The sequence below is a fragment of the Synchiropus splendidus genome, chromosome 1, assembly GCF_027744825.2.
Source record: "Synchiropus splendidus isolate RoL2022-P1 chromosome 1, RoL_Sspl_1.0, whole genome shotgun sequence".
Taxonomy (NCBI): domain Eukaryota; kingdom Metazoa; phylum Chordata; class Actinopteri; order Syngnathiformes; family Callionymidae; genus Synchiropus; species Synchiropus splendidus.
In genome coordinates this window covers 51,939,148-51,965,122 of record NC_071334.1, presented here as the reverse complement: position 1 = coordinate 51,965,122, position 25,975 = coordinate 51,939,148, and the positions used below count along the sequence as shown (strand labels likewise).

At 41.6% G+C, this 25,975-nt stretch overlaps 1 protein-coding gene across 4 annotated transcripts; it reads right to left on the bottom strand.

Moving 5' to 3' along the window:
* Positions 1 to 1,697: 1,697 nt before the first annotated feature.
* Positions 1,698 to 22,605, bottom strand: stk11ip (serine/threonine kinase 11 interacting protein). 4 transcript variants are annotated; one of them, XM_053853432.1, is made up of 25 exons: positions 22,208 to 22,605; positions 21,820 to 22,022; positions 21,592 to 21,666; positions 21,426 to 21,521; positions 21,240 to 21,347; positions 21,092 to 21,163; positions 20,825 to 20,954; positions 20,298 to 20,401; positions 20,110 to 20,199; positions 19,804 to 19,845; positions 19,241 to 19,396; positions 19,088 to 19,169; positions 18,538 to 19,014; positions 18,248 to 18,459; positions 17,282 to 17,392; positions 16,103 to 16,331; positions 14,605 to 14,753; positions 14,293 to 14,533; positions 13,240 to 13,355; positions 11,986 to 12,083; positions 10,709 to 10,890; positions 5,509 to 5,593; positions 4,100 to 4,182; positions 2,484 to 2,710; positions 1,698 to 2,366 (listed from the first exon to the last, which is right to left on the bottom strand). In XM_053853432.1, exons 1-25 carry the CDS (start codon positions 22,272 to 22,274, stop codon positions 2,226 to 2,228), a joined length of 3,576 nt encoding a protein of 1,191 aa, XP_053709407.1. In that variant the 5' UTR covers positions 22,275 to 22,605; the 3' UTR covers positions 1,698 to 2,225. The 4 variants fall into 4 exon arrangements, with proteins under 4 accessions (XP_053709407.1, XP_053709408.1, XP_053709410.1 ...); XM_053853433.1 differs by lacking the exons at positions 1,698 to 2,366; positions 2,484 to 2,710; positions 4,100 to 4,182; positions 5,509 to 5,593 and adding an exon at positions 11,571 to 11,664 and having other exon boundaries at positions 10,716 to 10,890; XM_053853435.1 differs by lacking the exons at positions 1,698 to 2,366; positions 2,484 to 2,710; positions 4,100 to 4,182; positions 5,509 to 5,593 and adding an exon at positions 11,544 to 11,664 and having other exon boundaries at positions 10,793 to 10,890.
* Positions 22,606 to 25,975: the final 3,370 nt, after the last annotated feature.

Below are 25,975 nucleotides of genomic sequence, written 5' to 3'. Positions count from 1 at the left end.
ATACATACATTTAGACCAGTGCTACTAGTGAACTAAAACAATTGTACTTGTTCGACTTGTGAACTAAATCTTCCACCCTTACATGCTAATAGATGGGCAAGGAAAAGTAAATTCTGGCTTCCTATTGGCTTTTGAGAATATTTTAACCAATCAGAGAGTGGGATTTAGCAACATCCCACAGTTCTGTGTCAGGAGTATTACTAGTAACGCTCAAAAATGTACTTGAATAGACAATATTGCTTCACTTGTATCACCTAGTCTCACACTGGTACTCAAAAAAAAAAAAAAAAAAAAACTTCTCTAGTAAAACTATTTTATGTTTGTTAGTTCTAATACATTTCTAGTAGTAGTACGAGTCAACAGTTTTTGGTGTACTAGCACTACTTGTAAAACCGACCCCTACGCTAGTAGCACTAGTAGACCGAATCCAAATGGAGGGTCGGGATATTGGCAAATGCCGCTCTCTTAAAATATTTTCAACAGCCAATAGGAAGCCACAATTCAATCCCATTTATTAGCATATAAGCACAAGTGTGACACTTTTAGTTCACCAGTATAAATGTATGTGTATCAGTGCCACTGCTGAGTATTGTTTAGCGCTGATGGAAGTACATACGACACTTATTACTAGTAAGGTATACTTGTGCACTAGTCAAACAAAATTGAGGACTAGTACACAAAAATGTAGTACTTTCAGAGCAGAACAGGGGAGATGTCGAATTTATGACCAAACGTCTTTCATACAAACCGTCTATTGTAAGAAGACAACTTCACTCTTAGTGCCACACACATTCACCGGTTGGTTTGGAGGTGGTCACTAGCAGGTGGCACAATGAAGCGATGAGTCCAGCGTAACCTCATATCTTTCAGCCGCGTGGCTTTAATAGGTGTTTCTGGAGGTCGCAGGCATATGGCGGACACCTGCAGCACACTGGTGGCTGAAGAAACACAATGTTATAAACATTTAAAGGGACTTCGTTGTTGGTTCCATATACATTTGTAACACAGCGCTTTTCAGAAATAACAGGTGGAAAGATGGAGCTTTATGTTGACATCATGTCAGAGGAAATACTGTAGAGAAAGACAGTAGTCAACAGGTGGTGAAGAAAGCTCCTCCTCATTTCATGATGATTGACAGCTTTATATGAGAAAAAAAAATTATGCGAGTTTCTAACTAGTGCAAGAATGTAAAGAAAAAAAACCCTGCTGCATCAAAGTCAAAACCAATAGCTGAGCAGTAAAAAACATCTCTTGTTGGCTGGGAAGGCAGACGTTTTGCCTCAGGTTGTACCCCTCCTCTCCAAGGTCACATTTTTCACATCAACCTTTCCACAAAGCAGACGATGTGGAAGTTAAATGTTGTAATGAATAGTGACGTGTCACCTTCTCTTGTTCACAGAGTTCCCTCGACTCCCTTCCATTTAAGTGCTTGTCGAACTGTGTGTCTGGAACTCGACTTTAACATTTCTTTTCTTTCCTCTACAAAGCTTCGACACAGCTCGATGACTCCCTGAGCAGCGCATGATTGACAATATTCAGTTGACTACAAAAAAACACAAGCTGTTTCAAGTTCCTGTTTTGGGAGGCTTTGTTGCTGCCAATGTCTTTTTGCCAACTAATGCACTTAAAGCGATGAAACAGAGCTGCAGACAAGTCTTTGTCATTAGTCAAAGCGAGTCAAGAAGAAGAGGCATCAGCAAAAGCAAAAACATTTTATCTACCCAAACACACAGCCCATATTCAAACATCCGTATGAAAATAAGAACTTTATGCAAAAATAAGATGAACAGTACATACATGAACACTTGCCCATTATACAAGTTTAAATAGCAGATTTAATTAGGTTCCTATCTTGAATGTGAAAATGCATTTCCAACGGAGCTCGTTGCAAGTATTGCGGGCTCAAACCAGGTGAGGAAACTCACAAAGACTGTTGTGTGTTGAGCATGTGACGCCACATCTCACTGCACCCAAAACATTTGACTTGTTCAGGGTCTAATGTGCTGGAAATGCGCCGCTCTTGCAGTGAACACTCCAGAAACACTCTGTTTCGACCAGGACCAACGCTCAGATCAAACAGCAGGAATTCCCGGAAAGCAAGCAGCGTGTTCAGAGAATCATGTGCCACAAGAATGAACCATTTCCAAGTTTGGCTAACGAAAACCAAACAGAGACAATCAAAATGCTGCTCCATGTGTCTGCGTTCCTCCTGTTGTTTTCCCGCATCATTTCTCCTGGTCTCGCACGCTCGTGTCCAGTTTGACGCCAAACATAGCCTCCCACTGTGTTCGGATCCACACCACAAGCCCCTGCAGGAGCTCGCTGCTCTCCGAGCGCACACACCAGCTCTTCTCCTTTTTCTCCGTCTTCCAGACAAAACGGTGGAATGGAAAATGGAAGAATAAGGTCAGAAATGAGGAGTGAACTGCGCTTGACATTACTGAAAGTTGCTTGAGGCTGTTGAATGCTTAGCAGGTGCTCACCTCGTCGTAAAGCAGAATCTCCATCCTACAGGGGTCAGAGGTGAAGAGGTTGATGGAGCTGACGCAGCTGACTGGCAGTGACTCCCGCATGGAGAAAGCTCCACTGCTCGGTTCTTTGTCGTCATTAACTGTCAGATTCTTCGGGCTCTTCCTGCGGTGGTGATCCTCTTTCAGCAGATAGAGAGTTTCTGTGGTGGCCAACAACGTCAGCGACTCCCAAAATTGACCTGTGCAAAAAATAAATCTGTGATTCATTCTCCTTATTGTCATAAGGGATACTTATACTATATACATACATAAACTTATATATATATATATATATATATACAGTATATCTAGTCAATACTGGAATCAACTATGTGACTTAGAGCAGCATTGGTCCCATCAATCTCAATGATAAAGTGGCCTAAACAGTTCCCATGTTGCTTTGCAGTCCATTCCACCAATCACAGTGGTTGTTTGCTCCAACATGGCTCCGCCTCCACAGCCGGTCAGCTGACAACGCCCGTAAGTTCATTGGTCTGATGTGACAAGGCTCAATCTTGATGGCATGAAGGTCGTAAGCAAAATTCCATGTTGATGAAAGGACTGTGATTGGTTGACTGGGCTGCAGAGCACCATGGGAAGTCACCGTTACTGAGCTGCCTGTTGAGGGTGATGGCATCTTCACGCGCTACTGCCGTACAGGATGGCTAAATTGGAACGAAAGCAGGGAAACAGCAGTCAGTTGTGATGGTATTTCCATTTGTGATGTCACAGAGCCGTTCAAAGAGCCACATCTGGCTCGCGAGCCATAGGTTGCCGACCCCTGGGCTAGAGGTCATGTGTCTCTGCACAGCGTTCTTTCTGTATTGAGAAAATACATTCATTTCATCAGTGCGGGGATACAGTGACTGAGGAACAAACTTCCGTGTGGGAAAACTACCGTGTAAATATGACACACTTTCTATCAAATAAATCATGGCTGGGCTGGCTGGGAACTAGCAGTGGAAGTCGTAGATCATTCTCCATGAAGACCTCTTTACAATTCACACACCGTTTCAAGAGCCGATACATACAATCGTAATACGCACATGAATGGTTTTTAAGACAACACCAAGCTGTTTCCTATGAAGATTAGTGATGGTGACGGACAGGGAAGAAGTCAGCGAGGATTAATGCTAAATGCAGCAAGTTGGTATCAAGGAGGAATTCAGCCTGTTGGGTTTCATGACAACAAACTGCAGAAAAGGCAACAGAGCGAGACAAAAGGCAGCTCTGGACATGCTCTGAATTACAACCCCTGGAATTCGACTGATGCGCACACTTGTGCTGCCTGAAGGCACATGAGTGCAATATGTGGAATGAGTCGAGGCAGAGAAGTATCCTGCATATCAATGCAGCGAACAGGTTCATGACAACTGAAAATCCTTAAATCTGTCACGTGTCTTGTACAGCTTCTTCACGTTCCTAAATCGTCATGTTGAGCGCTCAAAGATACACCGGGACACAACCTTTATTCTCTCATAATATACACCACATATCAGGTATGGCTGAAACATAACTGGATTTATCCATGAAGAGATTAAAAATGATGAGCCACAGCACTACCTCCACAAACTGACAGACTGTGTTACCTTGCAGGACATAGAGCAGAATGTAGAAGAACTGAAGTTGGCCTTCCTCGACATCGGCCTGATTTTCTCCACAAACCAGTGGCCTGAAAGACAGAGAGGTTGTTGGACTACAAAAGTGTTTAAAAACAAGAAACATTGCAACACATCACAAACAGTGACTGTAACAGAAATAAGCAAATAACATCATGATGTCAAGCTTTTAGCTAAAAGGGTGTCTGCAAAACACGGAAAAATGAACGTCCAGTTTGCCTCAGTAGCCCTGAATGTCCGAACATTAGTGCCCGTATAACGCCCTACTCATAGTGTTTTCACACTGGCTTCCATGAAAAGAGTGTTTCCGTCCGGTACTTTCACAGAATATGACCAAAATTCACAGATTTTCAACCCTTTTGCAGTTGGAGCTTGGCCATCGTGGGCGCCATATTTGTTTACTAGCTTAATCTGGCAGGTATCCACACCTGGTGAGTCACCGCACTTGCAGCATGGAAGCGCTGTTATTGATGGGATTCTTGAAACCGTGGACAAGTTCCTAACTTTAAACGACGATTGTTTACAAAAGTAACTCATAGCTTTTCAATTGGAGGAGTATTTTGGCGTTTTTCTTTTGGCACAAAGCTCCTCCCCCAGCTCCCCCGACTCCCCAGAGCTGTGCAGCGAGCTGCACTGGGGAGCATTGCAGTTTACTGCACAGCACACTGCACTTGTCGAATGCGAGCAAAATAGCGTAACAGGGATCAAGAATGGGCTGGGGGCGGAGCTTTGGATGCCCTGTTTCAAAATCCTAGATAAAAGCCTGATGGTTGTGGCTCAGATGGAAGATACCACAAGGTATCGCAGCACAACGTTTCAGCCCAGGTAATAGTCGAAGAAAACATTTCACCTTCTGTCCAGGAGACTTGGAGTTCAGGCTCCAGAACTAAGGTGAAACATTTCCATTATTCTGGTCCGGATAACTGAGCTCTCTCACAAGAACCTTCGAAGAAGGCGTTAAATAACTTGACAGCTGACGGGTTCTGACCGGACAGCGACCATGGGGCTCACTCCGACAGGTTTATATACTGAATTGATCAGCTGCGAAGCACCATTGCAGAGGTACTTGTCTAGGGGGACAAACATAACAAATAAGGGTGGCAGGCTGGCTGCACCACAGGTCCCACTCGCTGCCGGATTCTGAACGCGACACATGTAACACATTAAGATGTGGTTCACCAGCTAATTTAGCGGGGCACGTTTACCAAATGAAGTCTAAGAAGAGCTGATTGTAATTGACTTAAGATGTGTCAGATACGTGTAACAAGCCTTTCCTCCACCACACACTGCTTACAAACATTTGTCAAGTCTGTTTCACATCTAAAGGTTTCAAGTGTGAGAGTTACTTGGAGGCAGAAAAAGGGTTGTAGAGAGCCTACCAGAGGTGATGTTGAGGGTTGAGTCTGGTGGTAGAAATGGACTTCAGTTTGCTCTCTGACTTATGGGCCATTTCCCGCACAATTCCTTTAGAGAGACAGAAAAAGACAGAGAGAGGGGGAGAGAGAGGGAAATCTTCATTACATTTTGCTGATGAGCCATGCCACAGCGATGACATTATTACCATTGTACATCATCATGAACACGTTCAACAAGTGTCTAACACATGCTCTGACTCGCAACTCATTATTGTGAGGTCGATGTGGGGGAAAAAACAAAACGGTCCTGTCATTTTTTCAGATGTGCCATTTGAGTTTGATTGATTTGATTCAGGAATTTTACGTTCATTCATATTCCAAATAAAAGAAAACCTGAAACTCACATTTCCCGCATGAATTCCAACAATTTAAGGATTACATTTCAATTCATGCCATATTTCTGTCGTTTCTTTAGACATGTAAATGAAACAGTCCCTCTAACCTCTGCAGTACAGATCAAACAACAACAACAACAATAATAATAAAGTGAAGTCTGGTCTTAGCTACAAATGCAAGATCCCATCGGAGCCTAAGTTTGTTCCTGTATCTGCTGGGAGAATGCCAAAATATTCTGTACCTGTGGGTGTTGGTGTAAAATTGCAGCATTTAAGTATGGGACAGTGGGAAACTTGAGGGAGACACAATGAGCCACATCATTGTGTACAGAGAATGCAGTATGTCACAGAACAAGGCTATACATATATATACAATATCGGACACAGACAATACATAAGGTCAAGTTTGAATAGCAAGAGCCTGCATGGAAAAGACGAGTTGAAGTTGAGGAGAACTTGACAATGGCACACAAACCCTTTTGGATCAACAATCTTTTGAAATGGGAAACTGACTGAAAGAACTGAAAGATGACCATTGTGAGAAAGACCTGTCCTATAAACACTGATACTTGTAACTAGCAAACACCACAGTCATCATATAGTACATAGCACACTCACATACCAGTCATCCTGCCAGTGTTTGGTACATTCCAGCTACCACTCTGCTCACCTTAACTTCTGACAACCAATCCCCCTCATCCCCCCCACTTGAGAACAAGACTCTGAGATAATTAACCTTCTCCTGTTTAAGGTTAGAGCAGCTATATGACCTTCAGTTTTGGACCTTGTATTTTGGACAGTGATCCATCAGCCTTAATATGGGTACTCGTGGTGAATCGTGAGGCCCTGTGTCATTATCATGGTCATGCTGAAAGGCAGAAATGGGGTTCGAACTCTGACCTTCCGTGCAGACCCAAAGCTTGTGACCCACAACAATGGTGTGTCAATACCTTACTTAACAGTTTTACTTCTCACACGCTTTGTTCAGACCGGTTGCCGTCATGTTGGGGCCGAGAAGCTGCCTGTAATGTGACGTCATTTCATTTTCATTGTGTCTCACACAGACTTGCCCAACAAAACCAGTTAAGTACTACCCTGGAGGACTGTCATCAGAATTGGCAAATAGGAGAGTTAAAGTGGATTTTCAGTGACTCTACGTCAAACCCCGGCGATAAGAAAAACTGCAGAAGGTTCGAGTTGAATCAATAAAATATTCCTGCTATAAGCAACAACCAAATACTTGTGGTTCCGGAATAACAAATGCTTTTATGAACCATTATGCAACAGCTGGAGGAAGTGAAAAAGACTGTATGAGCATGCTGTATGAGCCAGTGTGTGCTAGTGCACACTGCTCAAGGATTCCTTGGCAAATTTCGCCACATGAAACATTCTGCTCTTCAGTAAACAAGAATTTCCACAAGTCCATGTGCAGAATAGGTTCAAGCACGAAAGGCAACTTTTACACTCAGTTACATAAAGTGCTCCCTTCCTTCCTCCCCTTGAGCTCAGACTGCCATTCCCAAGGCAAGAAATCCCACATGGTCCTGTGTCTGTCCTGGTGTTTCCTCCCAGTTTAATATGCCTCATAAAACTTTCAAAGGAAAGCGATCACAAACAGAGATACCTTTCAATGTGGAGAAACAGTAGCTCTCCACTAAATCTGCCACATGTCAGAAGGCAGGAGTTCTGAGTGGACAACCTCAGAAAACCAAGTTCAGCAACTTTTAAATAAATATTTACAATAAATAATTGCAGCTTGACATGCAAAAAAATGTTTTTTGAAACACCTGCAGCAGAAACGTCAGGAAACTCTCGAAATTAAGATTTGTGTTCCAATGTTTTATGGCAACATTTAACATCTACAAGCTCACACTGAGTCATTTTCACAATAACGCACCATACTCGCTCAAGTCATGATGCCATAGTTCAGATATTTCATTACAAGCAGAGCCAGGCTTTTTAATCAACAGCAACACAACTAGAAAAGCACTGAGGCATTTCAATGGCTTTAAAGAAACAGCGTACAATCAGATCAATAAAAAAACTATTGAAGAGCGATGTTGGCTCATGGCAAAAGTCGAGTTCCTGAACTCAGGCAGCTTGTGTGAAAGTGCACTGTCCTCCAACCAAGGCGCCAGATACACATGGTATGCTGCATTATTTTGCCCTCAAATCTCTGAAAACAACACCCATTCCATATCACAATTCTGGCTAATATTGTGATTCTCCGTCCCAATCAATTTATATCGGGATTATGGTTTATTAATTTAATAAATAAATAATTATACAAATACATATCACAGGTTCCTGCAGACATTTGGTAAAGAAGTGCTCGTGAAACGCTGTGAACGCGATTTAAGTCCTTGGTGGAAGTAATAAACTGCCCAAAACATTGCAGATCGTGGCCAGAGACATATGAGGCATTGTACAAGTGGTGCACACTAGTTATGAGCTGATGAGGCTTCATGAAACAGTGTCCTTATTTTCAGAGGCCACCAGATGGCGCTGTCTGCTCTAAAATCGTTGGATTTAATTTCAACGAAACCTCACATCATTTTTAAACCAAGAGCACCATCGGGTGGGCTCTGAAAATAAGGACAGTGTTTCATGAAACCTCATAGGTCCATCAATAGTGCCCACCACCCACATGGTTGTGAATTAGAATATGAAAGGTGAAGAGCACAAACACTATGCAAATGCTATGTAAATGATGTCCTCACAAAAAGATCATGAACCCACCACTGGACGCGAAGGGGTGAAGCGCACTGTTGAGGCTCTGCTGCAAGTGCAAGCTGGGCAAAAGCACTGAGAGCCACAGCTGCCATGATTTCATCGTGAAATGACTGCAAAGTGCATTTATGGTTCTGGGTTCTGTTGTCCACATGTTGCCTCAGCTGGAGATGTTCCACGTGTCAACAGGCAGCCATAAAACAAAACAGAGTTGTTGAATTGAAGAAAGATTCTTGGCTAACAGGTTTGAAAGAAATTGATATGCTAAAACCATTTTTCTTCAATTGGTAGAAATTAGCATTTCCATACATTTTCGAAATACTGAACTGTGATGAGAAATTGTCTCGACTATTCACAGTATGTTAGGATTTATCTTTCAGTTGTATACATGTGCAATGTGAGCATGAACATAAATGTACAAAACATGAATTGGCATCATAGGTGTTGTTTTAACACATTCTGGATGCTGATTCTCTGTAAAATACCTCAAGGTTTTCAAAACTTTTCCTGAAAACAGAGCTATTTTTCTTTCTCTTCAAAAGACTTATAATCAGTTTCATATTTGTTCTCCAAAATATCCTTGCCTTATCTCACTTGTTTTTCTAAAGTTGCATCACTTTGTTGATGCAAGCTGTCGTGAGCTCCAGAAAACAGCTCTCAACGTCCTGTTTCACTTACAGCCAGCTCATTTTTTAATATTCAAACTTGGATCTGCGCCCACATGCTCTAACTACATTTTCTGTTCGAAAGATATCGATGCATCTGCTTTGTGTTAATAGGGGATATGACGACAGAATGTGCCAAAGCAACTACTATTTCCTTGCAACATTCAGACGATAAGGTATGGTACTTTTTGTTCAGATGCACCTGGAATTACGCAACCAGACACGACCGAAAGCAATCTGGAATCATTTTTGGTGGTAAAGCTGTCCATGAGCCCAGTCACAGAAACAAGAGAAGAAGAAAAGATTCAATGCATGAAAAATATTGCATGACGACGACAAAGCAAAGAGAAAAAACAAAAACATCCATTCGTTTGGATGGGATTCAGTACTCTCTTTCTTTTGGTTTATTTGAAGACACTGTCAAAAAAAAGCCTTTTAAATGCTCTATATTAACAGACTTCTTAATGGCTGAAGCGACAGTTAACTGGTAAAATCATTCATAGCACGTCCCATGGAGCCTCTTTTTCCAGACTATTGAAATAAAATAATAGGAAAAAGAGGCTATAACATAGAGTGTGAAACAGTATGTGCGTTTGTACGGTGGCTGAGAAGTGCAAAACACATTTACAAACTTTTGAAACAAATTTACACATTTAACATTTAAAAAATGTATATTTAAAAACTCCTACAGCAAACAAATTTTTGTCCTAGTTTTGGTAAATGTCTTTCCAAGTTTTCAGCGTTTGAAAATGTGTTTTTTGTGTATGCAAATTTTCTGAAGAATCGTACAGAAAGGGAGGGGACAAAATTATGGTTATTATGGTATTAAGTGGTTGCTGGAATGTTCCTAATGTACCATTCGTGGGGGAATCACCATTGGGAGTTGACTAAATGCAGAAAGACGTTACAACAAATTTACTATGAAGATACATTTACAAAGTTGGAAATGCAAAAAATGTGTTTGCTAAAGAAGTAAATTTGTTTGAAATGTTGTCAATGTGTGACATGATTTTTTTTTTCCCCAAGAGTTTGTAACTTCATTTAGATGATGTAACTTGAAATGTATAATACATTACTTGAATCCCAGCAACAGAGTGACTAACAGCATTAAGTAAAATGCAAGAAAAGCAGCTGCAGCAGCAGACCGCCATATTTCATGTGTTTTCTTCTAAATGCTGGCTGCAGTCACATACGTTTCCCAGAGGATGGCAGAACCCCCTGTCTGCAGACTCCAAACTGGAAGCATTTAGCTCAAATCCATCTTTTATGTGCGGCATGCTATGAGTCAAACTAGCAAATAAACAAAACCATGACAAGCAAAAATACACCAGCTCCAGAATTGGTAACAATGTAAGGCTGGGTTATACTTGATTCTCTATACATGACCCCCAAATTGCTTTCAAATGTACTACTTTGGGACAGGGTCTCTCTTACCGGTCAAGCAGCCAAAGAGGCGGCGACAGCGGGCACTGTCTCTCACGAGCAAGGTGTATGCCACTTCACCGTCGTTGAATTCCATGTGTATGCTCTGAGAGCCGAGGCCCACCTCCAGGTAGCTCAGCTTGATGACTGGGATGCTCTCCGTCTTCTGCAGCCAGTCAGAGAGCTGGCCCTTGCTGGAAAACAACAGAGGCACCGTCACAAATATCCTCTACAGTCGGATGAAAAAGTAGATCAACGTGTATCTAAGGCTAACTGGGTTGGGGGCATGTCTTCTACAAACATTTCAATGAAAACTAACGTTCCAGTGAGTTGGCTGGACCATAAACTTAGTTGTACTGTACTCTTACAGATAAGAGACGGCAGGGAAGAAGGCTTTTAGTTAGGATTTTGAGACAGGGGGTCCCAGTTTAGTATTTTGCCCCAGTTTAGTATTTGGCAGAATTTGTGGTCTTAAGGCAGTCCTCCTCAAATAGTGGGATGGACCCCCCTATGGAGGCATGGAGCGATGCAAGGGGGGCATGTGTGACCTCAGGGAACATACTGTTTTTGCCGTACTAGAAGAAAGTGTAATTGCACATCAACTCATGATTTTTTTTATTTATTTCAGGCAAATTGATGCACTTTCCTCTTTTTTTCTCTCTTTTCTGTTCAAAAAATTAACATGTTAATAAAGTGATTCTTTATTGTAAATTGATCCATATGACTTTTTTCTTTTCTTTAGTGTTAACACGGGAACAATGTTATGTAGAGGTGTATTTATAATAATTCTATAGACAAATGATACTATTTACAGTGGCAGTGTAGAGTTGGGGAGTACGAAATGTACAATATAATTCGGTCAGTATATGGTCACCAAATGACCGGAACTTCCATGGTCTCTTGAGCCAACATGTCCAAGTCTGGTCTCCCTAACTTGTCTCCAAACCACCTCACATGTGCAGCCCTTCCTAAAAAGCATATTCAAAAACAGCACAAATTTACAAGTAGATTTTACTCAATAAGTATCATTTAATGAACATTGAATTGCATGCTTGACTTTCAGTGTCACTATCTTTAAAAAGAATCTGCAGCCCATCCACTCTGGGACAGTTTGTCCAACCGAATTGATTTGTCACGCACAGATGCCACTACAACTAACAACAATGGCATATCGTAGTAATCGAACTGCTAAGAACACAGAGATATCGCTGACATTATGTCAAACGTTCAGGATTGGGAAACAAAAAACTTTGAGATGAAAACTGATAAATTCAGAAGAAATTACTTACTGATCATTTGAAGTCATCTGCAAGATGTACACACGCTTGTCGGACACAACCAGAACCGATGGAATTTCATCCTGTACCCCAAATTTGACAGCGGATATCTGAAACCAGACAAAACAGTTTCCAGTCCCAAAAGGATTAAGACAAACAGAGTCGTAGCCACAGCTTCCAGCTAAATGTTTGGAGCTAGTCCAACTCCAAGATCGTCCAAGGTGAAAAAAATCTAACAACATCTATCTCTTTCTCTTTCTAAGAGAAACTCCAATGAGGATAAGTAAGCAGCACAGTGACGACAGGAGACACTGTTCCACCAGAAGAGAGTTGAATTGCTTCCAGGCAAACATACTTGTTTGGGTGAAAACACATACATGGCTTATAGGTTCGTTCATCCACTCAGTTAGAACTTGAAATCACTCAACAGTTCATACTGTTACCACTATACTAAACTATAAAACTCTTCAATTAATTTTGAGGACCAGCAACATAAGAGAAAAACGTTAGATTGGGAAATTCCAAAACAACATACACGAAGACACAAACCATCAATTTCTGTGATCACTTGTAAATGAGCAGCCTCACGTCTCCAAATCTGTTCACCACATTATGATGTAATGCATGCAGATTTCACATATTTCATAAAACTCACCCAAATGCATGTCAGAGTAAAAAAGTTTGCCATTCAAAATACACAATAGTGGTGACGGATATATCACTTGAGGTCTTGGTAAATATCTTGCAATACAAGACAGTTTTAAAATGGCTATGAGAGAAATACAAACCAATTCCCTGCACTTGCTTCTTGGGCCTTGCTCTGTCACTTCTCATCGCCTCTGTATTTACTACAATCTCATTAGATAAATGATATACGACATAGAAATCTGGATTGTTTCCTGACCACTTTTGATGTTAACGTTTATCGGCACCTTTATAATATTGAGGTTAAGTCAACAATGATGCCAATGTAAAATTCAGATTCTAGCAAGGACCTGGCAAAGAGCTCTCAGTGTTTGCTATATTTATTTGAGGGATTGGCGCCTGCTTCCTCAAGAATAAGTCTGGCGAGCATTTGGACGATATTGTGCACCAATTTGTTGTTGGCAGTTTCTGCTTTAGTGTTGTTCATTGTTCATCATTGTTGCAGTCATGTGGCAAACTCCTGGAACCAGTCTTTGAACGAGTCTTACATGCGTCACACTTTTAAAACTGTGACTCAATAGGTGGAACAGCACTCCCTCTTTGCTCTTTGGCACAACCTACCTTAATAAAAGAAATAAGCTGCTCTTCGTCCTCTTCTTCAAAGACTTCCACATCCAGGAAAAGCTTAAGTCGATGGTCCACCACTTCGTAGACGTCTGACATAAAATCCAGTTCATCTGCAGACATACCACCAAACAGTATCCCTTTAAACGTTTTTGCAATATGATGGACTACATTGCCTGTCCTTTAATGGTAACCTTGAGTTTTCTGCTAGCAGAATGAACAGCTTTTAAATGGCTTTTTATAAAAGGGTATGTTTAGATTTTACTGCCCACAATCCTCATGCAACACACCATTTAATAGCAATAAATCCCGCTGCATAGTTTAGCACAACAATAATGAAGGGTTATGGCTCATGAAAAATGACAGGGAGCGACCTGCTGAGGCAAACAATCCAGACATCTCTCATTTTGAATAGAGCAAAAACAGAAATGAAATTAACAGAACAGAGGGCTCCTTCACTGCCCCTGGTGATGTGGTGTACTCCTCAACAACAGCGAGAGCACAAGGCCAAGACACTATATTTGGTGTCAGCTGGATGATCATATCGAGCAAAAAAACATGATATATGTATGAAAGCGGGCTGTTATTACGTCTCTGCCTTCGCCCTGTTAAGTGTTGCTCTACCATCACTTCCAGTAATGATTTCAATCTGTCTAAAAATGGCAGACAGATGTCGTGGGCTGAAATCAAACAGTCGCAGGGATACACTGCACTTCTGACAATTGCTTAACAACACAACGCTTTCAATCTCAGCTCTCTTTCAATAAGCATGTGTATTGAAAGAGGAGCAACCAGCCGTCTGATACACTCGCTGACTTTCACACTCACTGTGCGAACTGCAGAGAGGGAGGTATGGTTAGTATAGCACCATTTATATTGAGCTACTGTTCCCATTCCTCTCCAGTAACAGTACACACAGGGGTGTTTGCTTTTTTTAATGAGCAGAAATAAAAAATTAACTGCTGCTCTTACAGAGAAATAACATCAATCGGCATGCGTTTGTAAATAAAGCAACATTAAATGGTGCCAATACACAGCACCACAACACACCTTCAGCAGCTGATGGTCCCACATAGTAGACCTGGGGTGTTGAAGTGATGGTAGAGTAGTGGTAACTCCCGGCCAAGCCCTCTCCATTTTGGCAGTCCGTGCTGTAGTTTGAGACACCAGGAATGCGCGGATCATCGCCGATATAGAAGGACGTTTCCTGAGCGCTATAAAAGCCGGAAGCCTCAGCAACACTTGTGGCATCTGCATAGGAACTACTAATATTGGCTCCCGAATCATTGTACTGTAGAGACAATAAATCAGACATTGAAATCTTACATCATCTACAGTAAAAATCATAAAAAAATGGTCAACCTTTGGTGAACTCCCAGTACTTGGGGTCATTTCGGAGCGGTCATCTGGTTGTGAATAGGGTTGGTTTGGAATGCTTCTGGAGGGGCTGGATTGGGTGACGACTTGGATAACATGGTCACTGCTACATTTTGGACAATTGCTACTTTTCCCTAAAGAAAAGAGAAGAATAAACAGATGAATCTACGTCTACTCCTAGCTCTAATTATTCAAGTAATCGAGCTCCAGAAGTTGATCCAAATATATGCAACAACGTAAGTGCTGACCACAGCGAACTCTAAATGCCACAGAGTTTCAATTCCAATCCACATCATCCTATGCCAGATGCATGTTTACACACTTGGAGGACATAACACATTGCAACATCAGTGTACTTTGGCTGCAGGCAACTACGTAGCAAAAATAACAGCGTTGAGATTCAAGACTGATTGAATATTGTTTTATAAAAATAGAACATTGCCCAGAATGTGAGCTGATACTAAAGAGGGTCATGTTGTGAACATGAGCAAGATTAGCTTCAACTCCCGACAAGTAATGCTAAATAATGAAATTCACAGAAAGAAGGTGTCGATTTTCTTCTGAAGGCCATCTATTAAACCTGTGAATAAACAAGGTTGAGCGCGGCTATGGAAGGAGGAAAAAAAACATGTAGCCTGCAGTCACTGTCCAGCAGCAGGACTTGCATGTAAACAAAGAAGCATGAGTCAAAAAAAAAAAAATCTGTCGAACATACCAAGCACCCTGTTCATGCGTGTCAGTACAGGACCTAATTTCAGGTGTCTGGAATCAGTAGGAGGAGTTCACCATATTGTGGGGTATTATCTGTCTTGAACGGATTGCAGAGGTGGGAAATCTGCAGAGCAAACTGTTTGGAGAAAATAACTCCGGGGATGTTTCAGTGAAGCTGTCTAAATCCAAACTCAAGGTCTGGGAAGAAATCCCTGACCAGATACTGATAACCCTGTGGAGGTCAATGAGGTAGGAAGGAAGTACTTGTATTGCATAAAAAAATGTAATTTTGAGAACGTATACCTCACTTTGGCTTGACAAGAGATTCTAGCTAACTTTGACCTAGATAGAACCAGAGACAAAGTATAACAATGTCATGTTATCCAAAGGCCCAGGCGTGATCCCACATTTGAACGCTTGTTTTAGAAGAATTTGGATTCATTTAAATATTTCCTCTCATTTTAGTAGCTGGAAAGATTTTTTGTCAAGCAAAAACGCTTGGCAGACTTTTGTTTTGCTTGACAAGACAATTTGACGGTATATAAGAATATTTTACGTCTTTCTTAGAAGGGCTGATTTTGCGGTGAACTTCTATAATGGTACAGAACAATTGAAAAGGCCCCTCGATCAACAGATATACAGTTGAATACAGTACGATGATGAGGGAAATGGCCAGAAGTACTTCTTTACTGACCACCACATAACTCCCTATGGTATTCCAAGATGACACCAAAACTAGAGGAAACAAATGGAATGAAACCATCAGACTTACTTTTGTAGATGTCATCAGGCTCGGTCGTCACCTCCTTGCTGTCTCCCTCTACTCTGGTCGTGCAGGATGCGCTCCTGACTATCTGTCTTGCCTCACTATCCGTAGGTCCTTCATGAAGGCTAAATTCCGACCGGCACCGAAGGCACTGTAGACGGACACAGCTGGGACGGAACTCAGATTCCCGATGCTCGTTTTCCTCTATGACCCGAGTTAAAATCTCTTGCAGAGCCTAAAACAGCAAACAACACAAACAGCAATCTTCAGTTCCGCTTCAAAACCGACTTGGATTGGGCTGGACTTTCCAACAAACACTAAGCAAGGGCAAGACTTTGATGCTGCTCAATATTTTGATCACCCTTTAAGAGGAAACAAAATGTCGAACACTTTCTTGTGACTTTTCTGAATTCAAAGTTAGTCTAGCTTTGAGGTCCTAAACCTTTTTGATCTCCCAGATGCAAATTTTAGATGAGCTCAGATAACCATGACTGGTACCACAGTGGGGACAGAACTGGAGTGGTTGTCACTCTACATTTATTTGAAGTCAGTAACTATATCGATGTGCGGTTCTGGAAAAACTAAAACCAGCATCACATCAAGACTTGTTCATCAAATGTAAATAAATAAATGAATACAATTTTGAATGGATAAAATAAATACATTCACATAACATGAACACAAAGATCAACACCGAGTGAGAAGCTCATCCACACCACAAATCTCACATGATCCCATGTCATGAAATGATGGCAGAAAACACAACACAATACATATATATCTAGTTCACTCAGCCATTTCTTTTTTATTATATTTCAGCTAATTTCTGCGACCTTTAGATGAAAGCTCAAGCCATTTACTCAAGAGTTTTGATGGTAAAAAACATTCATACAGTCATATCACAGCATGTCCAAAAGAGAGCCTGGAGAACCTTTTTCTATTTCTATAACAACAGATGGCCGACGGTGATGGTGTTAAGATGAGTAGTCATAAATCTTACATACATTACGTACATTTCATTAGCTTTAGGAGTCAATGTCCTTTTAAAAGGAACCAAATTTCTGATTCATATTACAAGCACTAGATTAATTAAAAATGCTGTGGGCAATATTGAAAGAGTTCCACCTGCACTTCTGCACATTCCTCATTGATTTCTGCGTGACTTCTTACATATCACATACTAACCTTGAGCGCCTGCTGTGGGTCATCATCCAGCAGGATGTACCTCCTGTTCTGCCTCTCTTTGCTGATGTAGTCGAACTGCAGCTCCACAACTGGCAAGACCTCCTCATTTTCCTGAGGCAAAAAAAACAAAGTACACATTTGAATTTAGCACAATGAGAGAGGCCACAAACATGGAACAGGACCATCACTGATCACAACAATATGAGTATACTTATTGAACTCATGGAATGAAAGCTCATAAAGATATTGGCCTGGATTTTGTTCACAGAGTTCAACACCTTTTCACTTCCTTTGCTTGGAGATCACAGACAAAGCACCATGATAAAGGGCCGCCTGTAATGTTAAGCTAATGCGTTCGAACAGCATGAAAGAAAGAAAAAACAAAACGCATTTGGAATTACATTGCTCACCGGAGGATATCCAGCACACTGCAGCCTCCAGGACCCAGAACAAGTTTTTCAAAGTATTTCATTTGTTCATTATGTCATTCACTCTGCCACTGTTCTTCCCTCTCTCACGTCACTCTTTGACAACATTTATTTTTCTTTTCAGTAATTTCTATTTAAATGTATTTTAGGTGCCAACAGGCTCACAGAAGCAGCTGGTGAGGGGTTTCTTCTCTTAAGTTAAGAGTCAGATGTGGAAGACCTACTTATAGGATCAGATTAATGTGGAAGTACTGTGGCGAGCAAATAGCGGTCCACGGCCACCGTGTTTTTGTCTTTGACCGATCACTATAAAAGGGGCAGGTCAAGGGAACAGAAAGTCTTGTTAAGACGAGCAGAGAGAAATGATGAACTTGTGTCTAAATATGCCTATACTATTTGATCAAACAGAGGCTACTACATTGCTCCGCTGTGATCTAAGAACTTTAAAAGCCTAATGAAAGTAACGCAATATGAGGCCCTAAACATAGTGTCAACACATTTCCCCGTAGTGGGACAAATAAAGGATTATCTCAGTTACCCCACGCTTCCAGGGAGCTTCGGATGTTATCACCCTGGTAAGACTGTCCAGCTCCAGACGACACCTTTCTTGCCCGTGCTGCATGTCCACTTCAAGCAACAGATGGTGTTTAACGCGCAGAAACACCTCTCTGCCCCGCTCATCCTTCTCGTCTTTGGTCCCGTCGTCTGAATGAGGCAATACACTCACCAGCAGGGGGAGACAAAGGTCCACTGGAAAGACAAAAAAAAACTCCTTCATTGAACCGCATTGATGGTAACTTTGTGTCCAACCCATGTCAAGCTGCTTACCTCCGAGATCATCAGTCTCTTCTTCCTCCTTGCTATATCCACCCTCTGATTTTGGTGAGTGTGATGCCGGTGATCTGACCTGCACGTTGGCATCTGTTTGACCATTCAGCACACTGTCTTCCAATGTGGACTCTGTGTGTTGAGTGTTCTGAGAGGACCACTGCAAAGTGGAATCTGCATCCACATCTATGGTGTCTTTGGACATTAGAGGGGGGTGGGGCGGCAGTCCTCCAGGGACTTCAACGGAGGATGTAACTGGTTGACTGCCTCCACCTGTGGGTAAACCTGGGAGGATGTTCAAACCTTCATGGAGAGCTTGTGGACAAGGAAAGGCAGGCAGCTTATCGCTGACACCTGCAGTCATGATGGAGGGAGCGCTTCCATCTAAGTGGTGTTCATACCGCAACCAATCCTCTCCAAGCAAGTCTCTGAAGCTGGACATGCGCTCAATTTCCTGCTGATGGGGAAGAACTATCTCTAATTGAGAGACAAAAAATATGTTTGTTAAAATGAGCTAACTCACACAGCTACAAACGGAAAGTCTATTCACCCATGGACGACGAGAAGCCTCTTGGTTCATTATCAGTATCACTGGGCTCAGTGATGCTGGCTCTCCTGACTTTGACCTTGCCCTGAAACAAAGCAAATGACTGCTACTTTAACACAGTAAAAGATTTGAATATTGCCTGTCAAAAACCACAACCTTAGATTTCTTCCTGGAAATCCGTGACACTGCCACTTCTCCCACTGACACACTGTCAGTGAGCTCTCCTGCTCCACTGGACATGTCTTGGTTACTCCGTTCAGGTGGCAGAGCAGAAAACTGGCTCCTGTTCAGCTGCCCAGGTTTTGGCAAAACCTCGATAAGGAAGGCAAAATGAGACTTCGGTGAAGCTTCTGCTGAAATGCTTACATGGAATTGATCATATTTTCAAATAACAAATAACAAGACAGTAATAATTTGTTATTATTATTATATAAAGGACATCTAAGAATAAGAATAAGAATTTGAAATTGTCTTTTCTAAAATCAAACAAAAATATGAATATAAATGTTTCAATGACGGAATGTATAATAATAATAATAAGAATAATAATAACAATAATATTTTTTATTATTATTACTATTATTCGGGCTGTATTCTTGAGCATAAAACAGTGGTTTCTTGTTTCTGGTGCAATCGATCCCTATCAGTTAAGGTGAATGTTCCTTTTTATCTGTTCTCATTGTGCATAGAGTAGTAATAACACAGCCTTGGAAACTTACTGACAACTCAGGCGACGACAAGTGAAAGCCATCAAGCTTCGGCTGAGGAGACAAAAAGGACAACATTTGAATAGATCATATGAAGGATTGTGATGATTTAGAAGCCATGTATTCAAGGTTCACAGTTCACTCATTGCGTGCATCTTATTTTTAATGGTGTCGTACAGGGCTGGGGTCCAGCCCAGCAATAGTGGGAGGGAATCAGAGTGCAAATATACAAACCAGAAAAAAAAAGCCAGACAGAAATCTGTTTTTCCAGGCTACAGGTCTAAGCCTGATTCAGAGAGCTGCTCCACAGTTACTCACTCTGAGGTGAACAGTCTTTGGAGACAGATGTTGGACGGTGCAAATGCGATGATTCTTTTGGAAGTACAGGGGGTTCCCCTCCAGGATTAGCTTCAATCAGAAAACATTAAATCAGTGAACTCATTTCTGCAAACATTGATGATGATGCCGGTCTTTAAATGGCACTATTCAATTCAATGTGCTCTTACTGTGTTCAAACAGTGCAGGAGGGACAAAGGGGCAAGCTGGGAATGCTCCATCAATAAATTATAGGCCAAGTCCAAGTGCTGCAGGGAAGATAGCTGCTCCACACCTGAGTGGCAAGAATATTATGAGAATATGAACAAAGGCAACTACTTCTCATGTACATGTCATAACAAGGAATCATGCACTTGGATTATAGACGGGCAATGTTACTTCCTGATCCCACTAACTATTCCTTAACAGACTGGCAGAAACCATAACCAACTTGAAAATGCATGACAGGATTCTGTTCCGCCAGCACTCAATAAACACACACTAACTGTTGTACACATATGGTACATACCCAGCTCTTCTAAAGTGTCAACTTGTAGTGCGATCAAAACCACGATTACATTTAACAGTAGTGTAGTTTAACCTAAGTAAAGTAAGTCTTCCTCTAGCCTTCAATTTATGTTTCCAAACTGTAACCTAACTAGAAAAAAATGTGTGACCTGAATCTATTATCACTTTAAATTCACTTCTTCCTCTGTACCATTAATGGTGTCCAGCTCGTTGTTCCTCAGGATAAGCGTGACTAACTTGGCTCTTGCACCGAGGCCAAGCGAAGGTGCCCTTTGTAGGCGGTTGTAGCCAAGATTGAGGTGCTCAAGTTCACTCAGAGGCTGCAAAGAACCACAGAGACATGAGCAAAATGAGCGTCATACATAACACTATCATGACACAAAGCCACTGACAACATACAACAAACAGCAACATGCAAAAGAGAGGGGAGAATATAGTCAAACAATGTTTAAAATACCTTTAGAAACTCTGCACATTCTTGAATCTTGTTGTGGCTCAAGTCCAAGGATTTTAGGACATTTAGTAAGCTCTATGAAGAACACAAAATATATTTACTGTCTTTATATACATTAGTGGGACCAAGAAATACTTTGTTGTAAGCGCACAAGTGACTGGTCGAGGCAGACAATGGAGTTGTAGCTGAAGTTGAGAGTGTGCAGTTCCAGCCAGGGCAAAGCAGAGCTAAGGTCCCCTCCACACAATGACAGCAGCTCCTGGAGAAGGGCAGAAACAAACCTGAGTCGTGCTTGTAAACAAATCTGGACAAACATGAGCAAATTCAAAGACTATACCCCCAATGAACTTAGGCTCTTTGAGCATGTAAAGACCTCCAGCTGAGAGTAAACCACACGAAGGCCCTCCAGACAATGAGCGGGGATACGTTTGAGCTGAGGATAAAAGCAACACGGATAAGAATACACTTTCACATGCAGAGCGACGGCAGTGATACACACATACCTCTAAATACTTCAGCGATTTGAAGGGAAATATTTTGACTACTGACTGCAGCTTTACTCCGGGAGGGTTGATGAGCTGCACGTAAGAACAAAAACATGGTTTGCATTAAAATATGAATAGACAGTCATTATCACAAAATATAGAATCAGCATTTGTGGTTGTTTTGTGGACACCAGCCCTGTATTTATTAAAGGGGAATCGCAGTGCAGTACATAAAGAGGAGCTAACCTTCAGGGAGACCGTCTTCTGTAAAATGTCAAACAAAAACTGAAGTTGCAGGAGATAGGAAGTGTCGGCAGGATGAGAAGGCAGAGCCAGGAACCCATGCAACTGGTTCCGAGACTGCAGGTGCTGTTCGAATAGCCCGACGAGCTGCTGCAGGCTGGTCGCGTGAAGCGTCAGTGTGCTCCTGCCGTCCAACACCAAATCTCCTGAAGATGCGGTAAAAAAAATTGGCATCCTCGTAAAAACTGAGGCACATTTTAGAGTCGGGAGCTTGTTCCCCATCACACAAGGTTAACGCCAAGTTAGCTGAAGTAGACAGGACAATGCAAAAATACAATTCGATACATTTGTATTTTAGATCAAGACGTTACATCCTCATGTTCAAACTCACCATCATTTCGCAGGAGTGTTGCTAAACTGTTGACAAGTGAAGACCGACCACAATTGGAATCACCCATTATGATGGCAGATAGTTCTCTACGTGTGTGTGTGTAAATACATATGTATATGCCTGTACACAGACATGTATTATCGAATATAACAGTCGTATACAACTACGTTATTCGAAGTGTGCTCGGTCCACACTTCCTGGTAGCTATGCTAACGCAACAACATGTCTGCCAAGTGACGCAAAAGAGAAACAATGTAAACATCGACTGCTGCCTCACTACGTCACAAATATAACGCAAATATTCATTAAACGAGAAAATGTTTCGGCGATTTAAAGGTTTTCAGTTGTAGGTCACACTATTGTTGACGTCCAATTAATCACATGACCACGATGTTGTCGTAGTCACTACGGTAGCTCTAATGGGTCGAAACTGGAAAACCACAACAATAAATGGAATTGGAGAAGTGGCCCATGTCCAGCTGCCCAATTTCAGAATCAGAATCAGAATCTGAATCTGAATCAAATTTATTGCCATGGTCAGTGGGGAGCCCACCAACTAGGAAAGTTGTGTGTTTTGGAATAAAGTGCTGAAATAAAATGACATAAAATAAAATAAAATAAAATAAACAAAGGCTGTTCACAAATTCAACAGTCTGATGGCCGTTTGTCGCATATGCTTATATGGATATATATGAATATAAATAAAATATGACTTATTTTCTTCAATCAAACTGTGTCCAAACATTATATCTATTTAAATGATGAATCACATTACAGTAATATTATAACACCGGTATGTTAGTTCATTACATGACACTTAATTGACTCCAGAAAGGAAGAAACATCATTTTATTTTTTTAATGATTTATTAGAATTTTTTCGAAAAAGTGCTGCAAATCATAAATATGGTACATTTGTCCACTTGAAACCGTTGAAAGCCATAGAGTGCACGTGGCATTTCATCTGCACGTGACATTCTCAGTGTTTACAAGAGCAACAACAAGTTTATCTCGAGCAAAATGAAAACTTAATCAGAGATGTTTGTGCGGATTAAAGACTAGCTTCAACAATTATGGGTCATTGCTGAAAACAACAAAGACATCACAGAGCAGCCAGAGATGGTTGGTGCTCATGCTCTGTGAGCAGCTCTTGGGTTGGTCCCTTGCCACACAAAACTACTGCATGAAAGGCTCTATTACAGGGCATACAGCTCAGTTCTGTGTTTTATTTGCACTTCCAGGAAGCGTGGGAAATAACGTTTGCATTTGTACGTTTTACATAATGTAACACATAGAATCTATTCAGTAATAATAGTAATAGCAAAGTTAAAAGTGAATGACCAATAAAGACTTTCGCGTATGAAGCAAATGCAAATGCGGTTCATTTTGATCAAATGTGGTTGTGTTCCTCAATATTATTTTGATTCATTTAAAAAGAGCGCTCATGGTTCAATGAATACCAGTCATTGCTCCCATCCAGAGACACACATAAAAGTGTCTCTATCTACGTGGGACATATATAAAACGCGTGTGTTCTCAGTACCTCAGTGTTCCGATGACTTCTATCAATGTGAAGTTTATCCTGAGTTTGTGTTTACCCAACAATTCCACTGGGAGGAATTTAAGTGAGTGACCTCGCCTGGGATTACTCCGCACACATGGGCACCTATGTGGCCAGAATGACCTGCAAGCCCTCGGCCACCTCCAGGCTCGACCTTCAAGTTGTATTTAGAAGAGAGTCTGGGCCCTGTTGCTTTCCATCCACAGAAAAAAAAATGACACATGTGGTTCAGTGTGCAAACAGCCTCTCTGGGCATTCTTGGACACACAAGCCAGGGATGCATGACAGGTTTAAATGTGCCATTATTCATCTACTACCACAAGGTGAGTTGTCACATGAATAGCCCCAAACAGTATCACGTGTGTGGAGACTCAGAAAAGGACAAAATGAAATATTTAGCTGATGTTAGAGTAACATCAAGCTGCATCTATTCCTAATTCCAACATTGAGTAAGCCCTGACTTGATATGTCACTTGGGAATATGACTGTATAATGACACTGATATTACTGCAACTGGAGTCTCACTGGACACCAGACCAGGTCCTTTCGCTTTGTGAACATGATTTATGAACATTGTTTGTTGATACATCTAAAAATTAGAGGTGGCCATGACTAAAATGAACTGCGCCCAGAATTCACTCCTTAATAACCACCCTGTTTCACTAAGTATTTCCTTCTCATTTACCACGCATGAAATGTTAATGCCTTTGGGTCAAGAGCTGGAAAGGAAAGGTTTACTTGACAAAACACCATTTCTAGACACTGACGAATAACTTAAGAAACAGGTGTTGCTGATGTTGTCTAGATGCTGTGAGGAGTGACACTTGCATTTTAATACATCAAATATCAACATGACATAAACAACTAAAAATGTGGAAAAAGGCAGACAATTGTTCACTCATTCAGTCGATGGATGTACTGAAACATTTGCCACTTGATCAAAGAAACGAGAATCCTTCTGATTTTTCAATTTTCAGAGAATTTCAGTTCTGATGTGAGAAATGCACTAAAGTGACTGAGAAAAACTGTAGATGCATGTGATGCCAGGACACCGTTGGCTGCTGTTTGAGAAACAACTTTGATTTAATCTCCTCTGTGGACACATCAGAGACACTCGAGGGACAGCTGAGCTTTCGACTGATCAACAACCAGTGATGAACTGGATCAGATGGGGAGAATGCTGCCGCACACATCTGACAGACACAAATGCAGGTTTGTTGGCTGTGTCTGGTGGTGCCCCCTAGCTGTAAGATTTCCAGCTTTCACTTCTAGCAGATGTTTACGCACATTAGCATGGGTCACTGAGTCCGATGGGCTGCCCCCATAGTTGTGGTGACTAGTCCTAGCAGAGGCCATGAGGTAGTTGATGCCACCCATGATCTTAGTGGTGGGGCCCTGCTGTGTGACCATGGTTCTGGCTCCATGGGGGACAGAGCGAGCCCATTCCAGGTGGAAGAGTTCTCGTGCCCTGGAGTCTTCTGAGTGAGCCCCTGATCCTGAGTGTGTTTTGCATTTTGGCAACTACCCATCTCTTTCCTGTGCTTATGTGATTATCAAATTTCATATTGCTTCAAAATATAGCTTGGTGTTTGCCTAGCTCTCCATCTGAGAGCAGTTAAAACACACCTGTCAATTTTGACCGGGGCCACTGGAGTAAGCGGAGTGGGGTCAACTCCAGAGGAAGTTTAATTGTACTGTATGTTTTGCATGTCCACCTTAGGGTCACTCTGTTTCCCTATGTGTCACAGTGCCATTAAATACTTGGTATTCATTTGGAATGAATCCTATTTGTGGCAAACAAATATTTTTTTCCAGTTCAGTCAGTCTCCTCATTATATACTTACTGAATACTTAATAATGGTGAGGTCGCCATGCCATCATTCAATGAAAATGAAACACTCAAAAGACCATCACCAGCTGCACATCAGAATAATGAGGTCACAGTGTTCCTGTCGTATGAGAAATCGAATGACTGTAACCTAGTGATGGCCAGGTGAGGTCTCATGAAACAGTGTCCTAAGTTCGTGGTGCTCTTGGTTCCAAGTTCAAATGGTTGTTCAAATCCAAATATTTTACCGCAGAGCGCGCCATCTGGTGGCCTCTGAAAATAAGGACACTGTTTCATGAAGCCTCATCTGCCCATCACGGCTATAACCCATGTGTTGGACGTCTGCATGTTTCGTCAATTAACCCATGAGTTTGATTCCA

Coding starts and splice junctions, on each gene's coding strand:
- stk11ip (XM_053853432.1), bottom strand. CDS start 22,274: ATGGGTGATTCCAATTGTGGTCGGTCTTCACTTGTCAACAGTTTAGCA. Junction 21,164..21,239: donor TCTGCCTCGACCAGTCACTT/GTGCGCTTACAA, acceptor TGTTCTTCATAG/AGCTTACTAAATGTCCTAAA. Junction 2,367..2,483: donor AGATTCTGCTTTACGACGAG/GTGAGCACCTGC, acceptor TTTGTCTGGAAG/ACGGAGAAAAAGGAGAAGAG.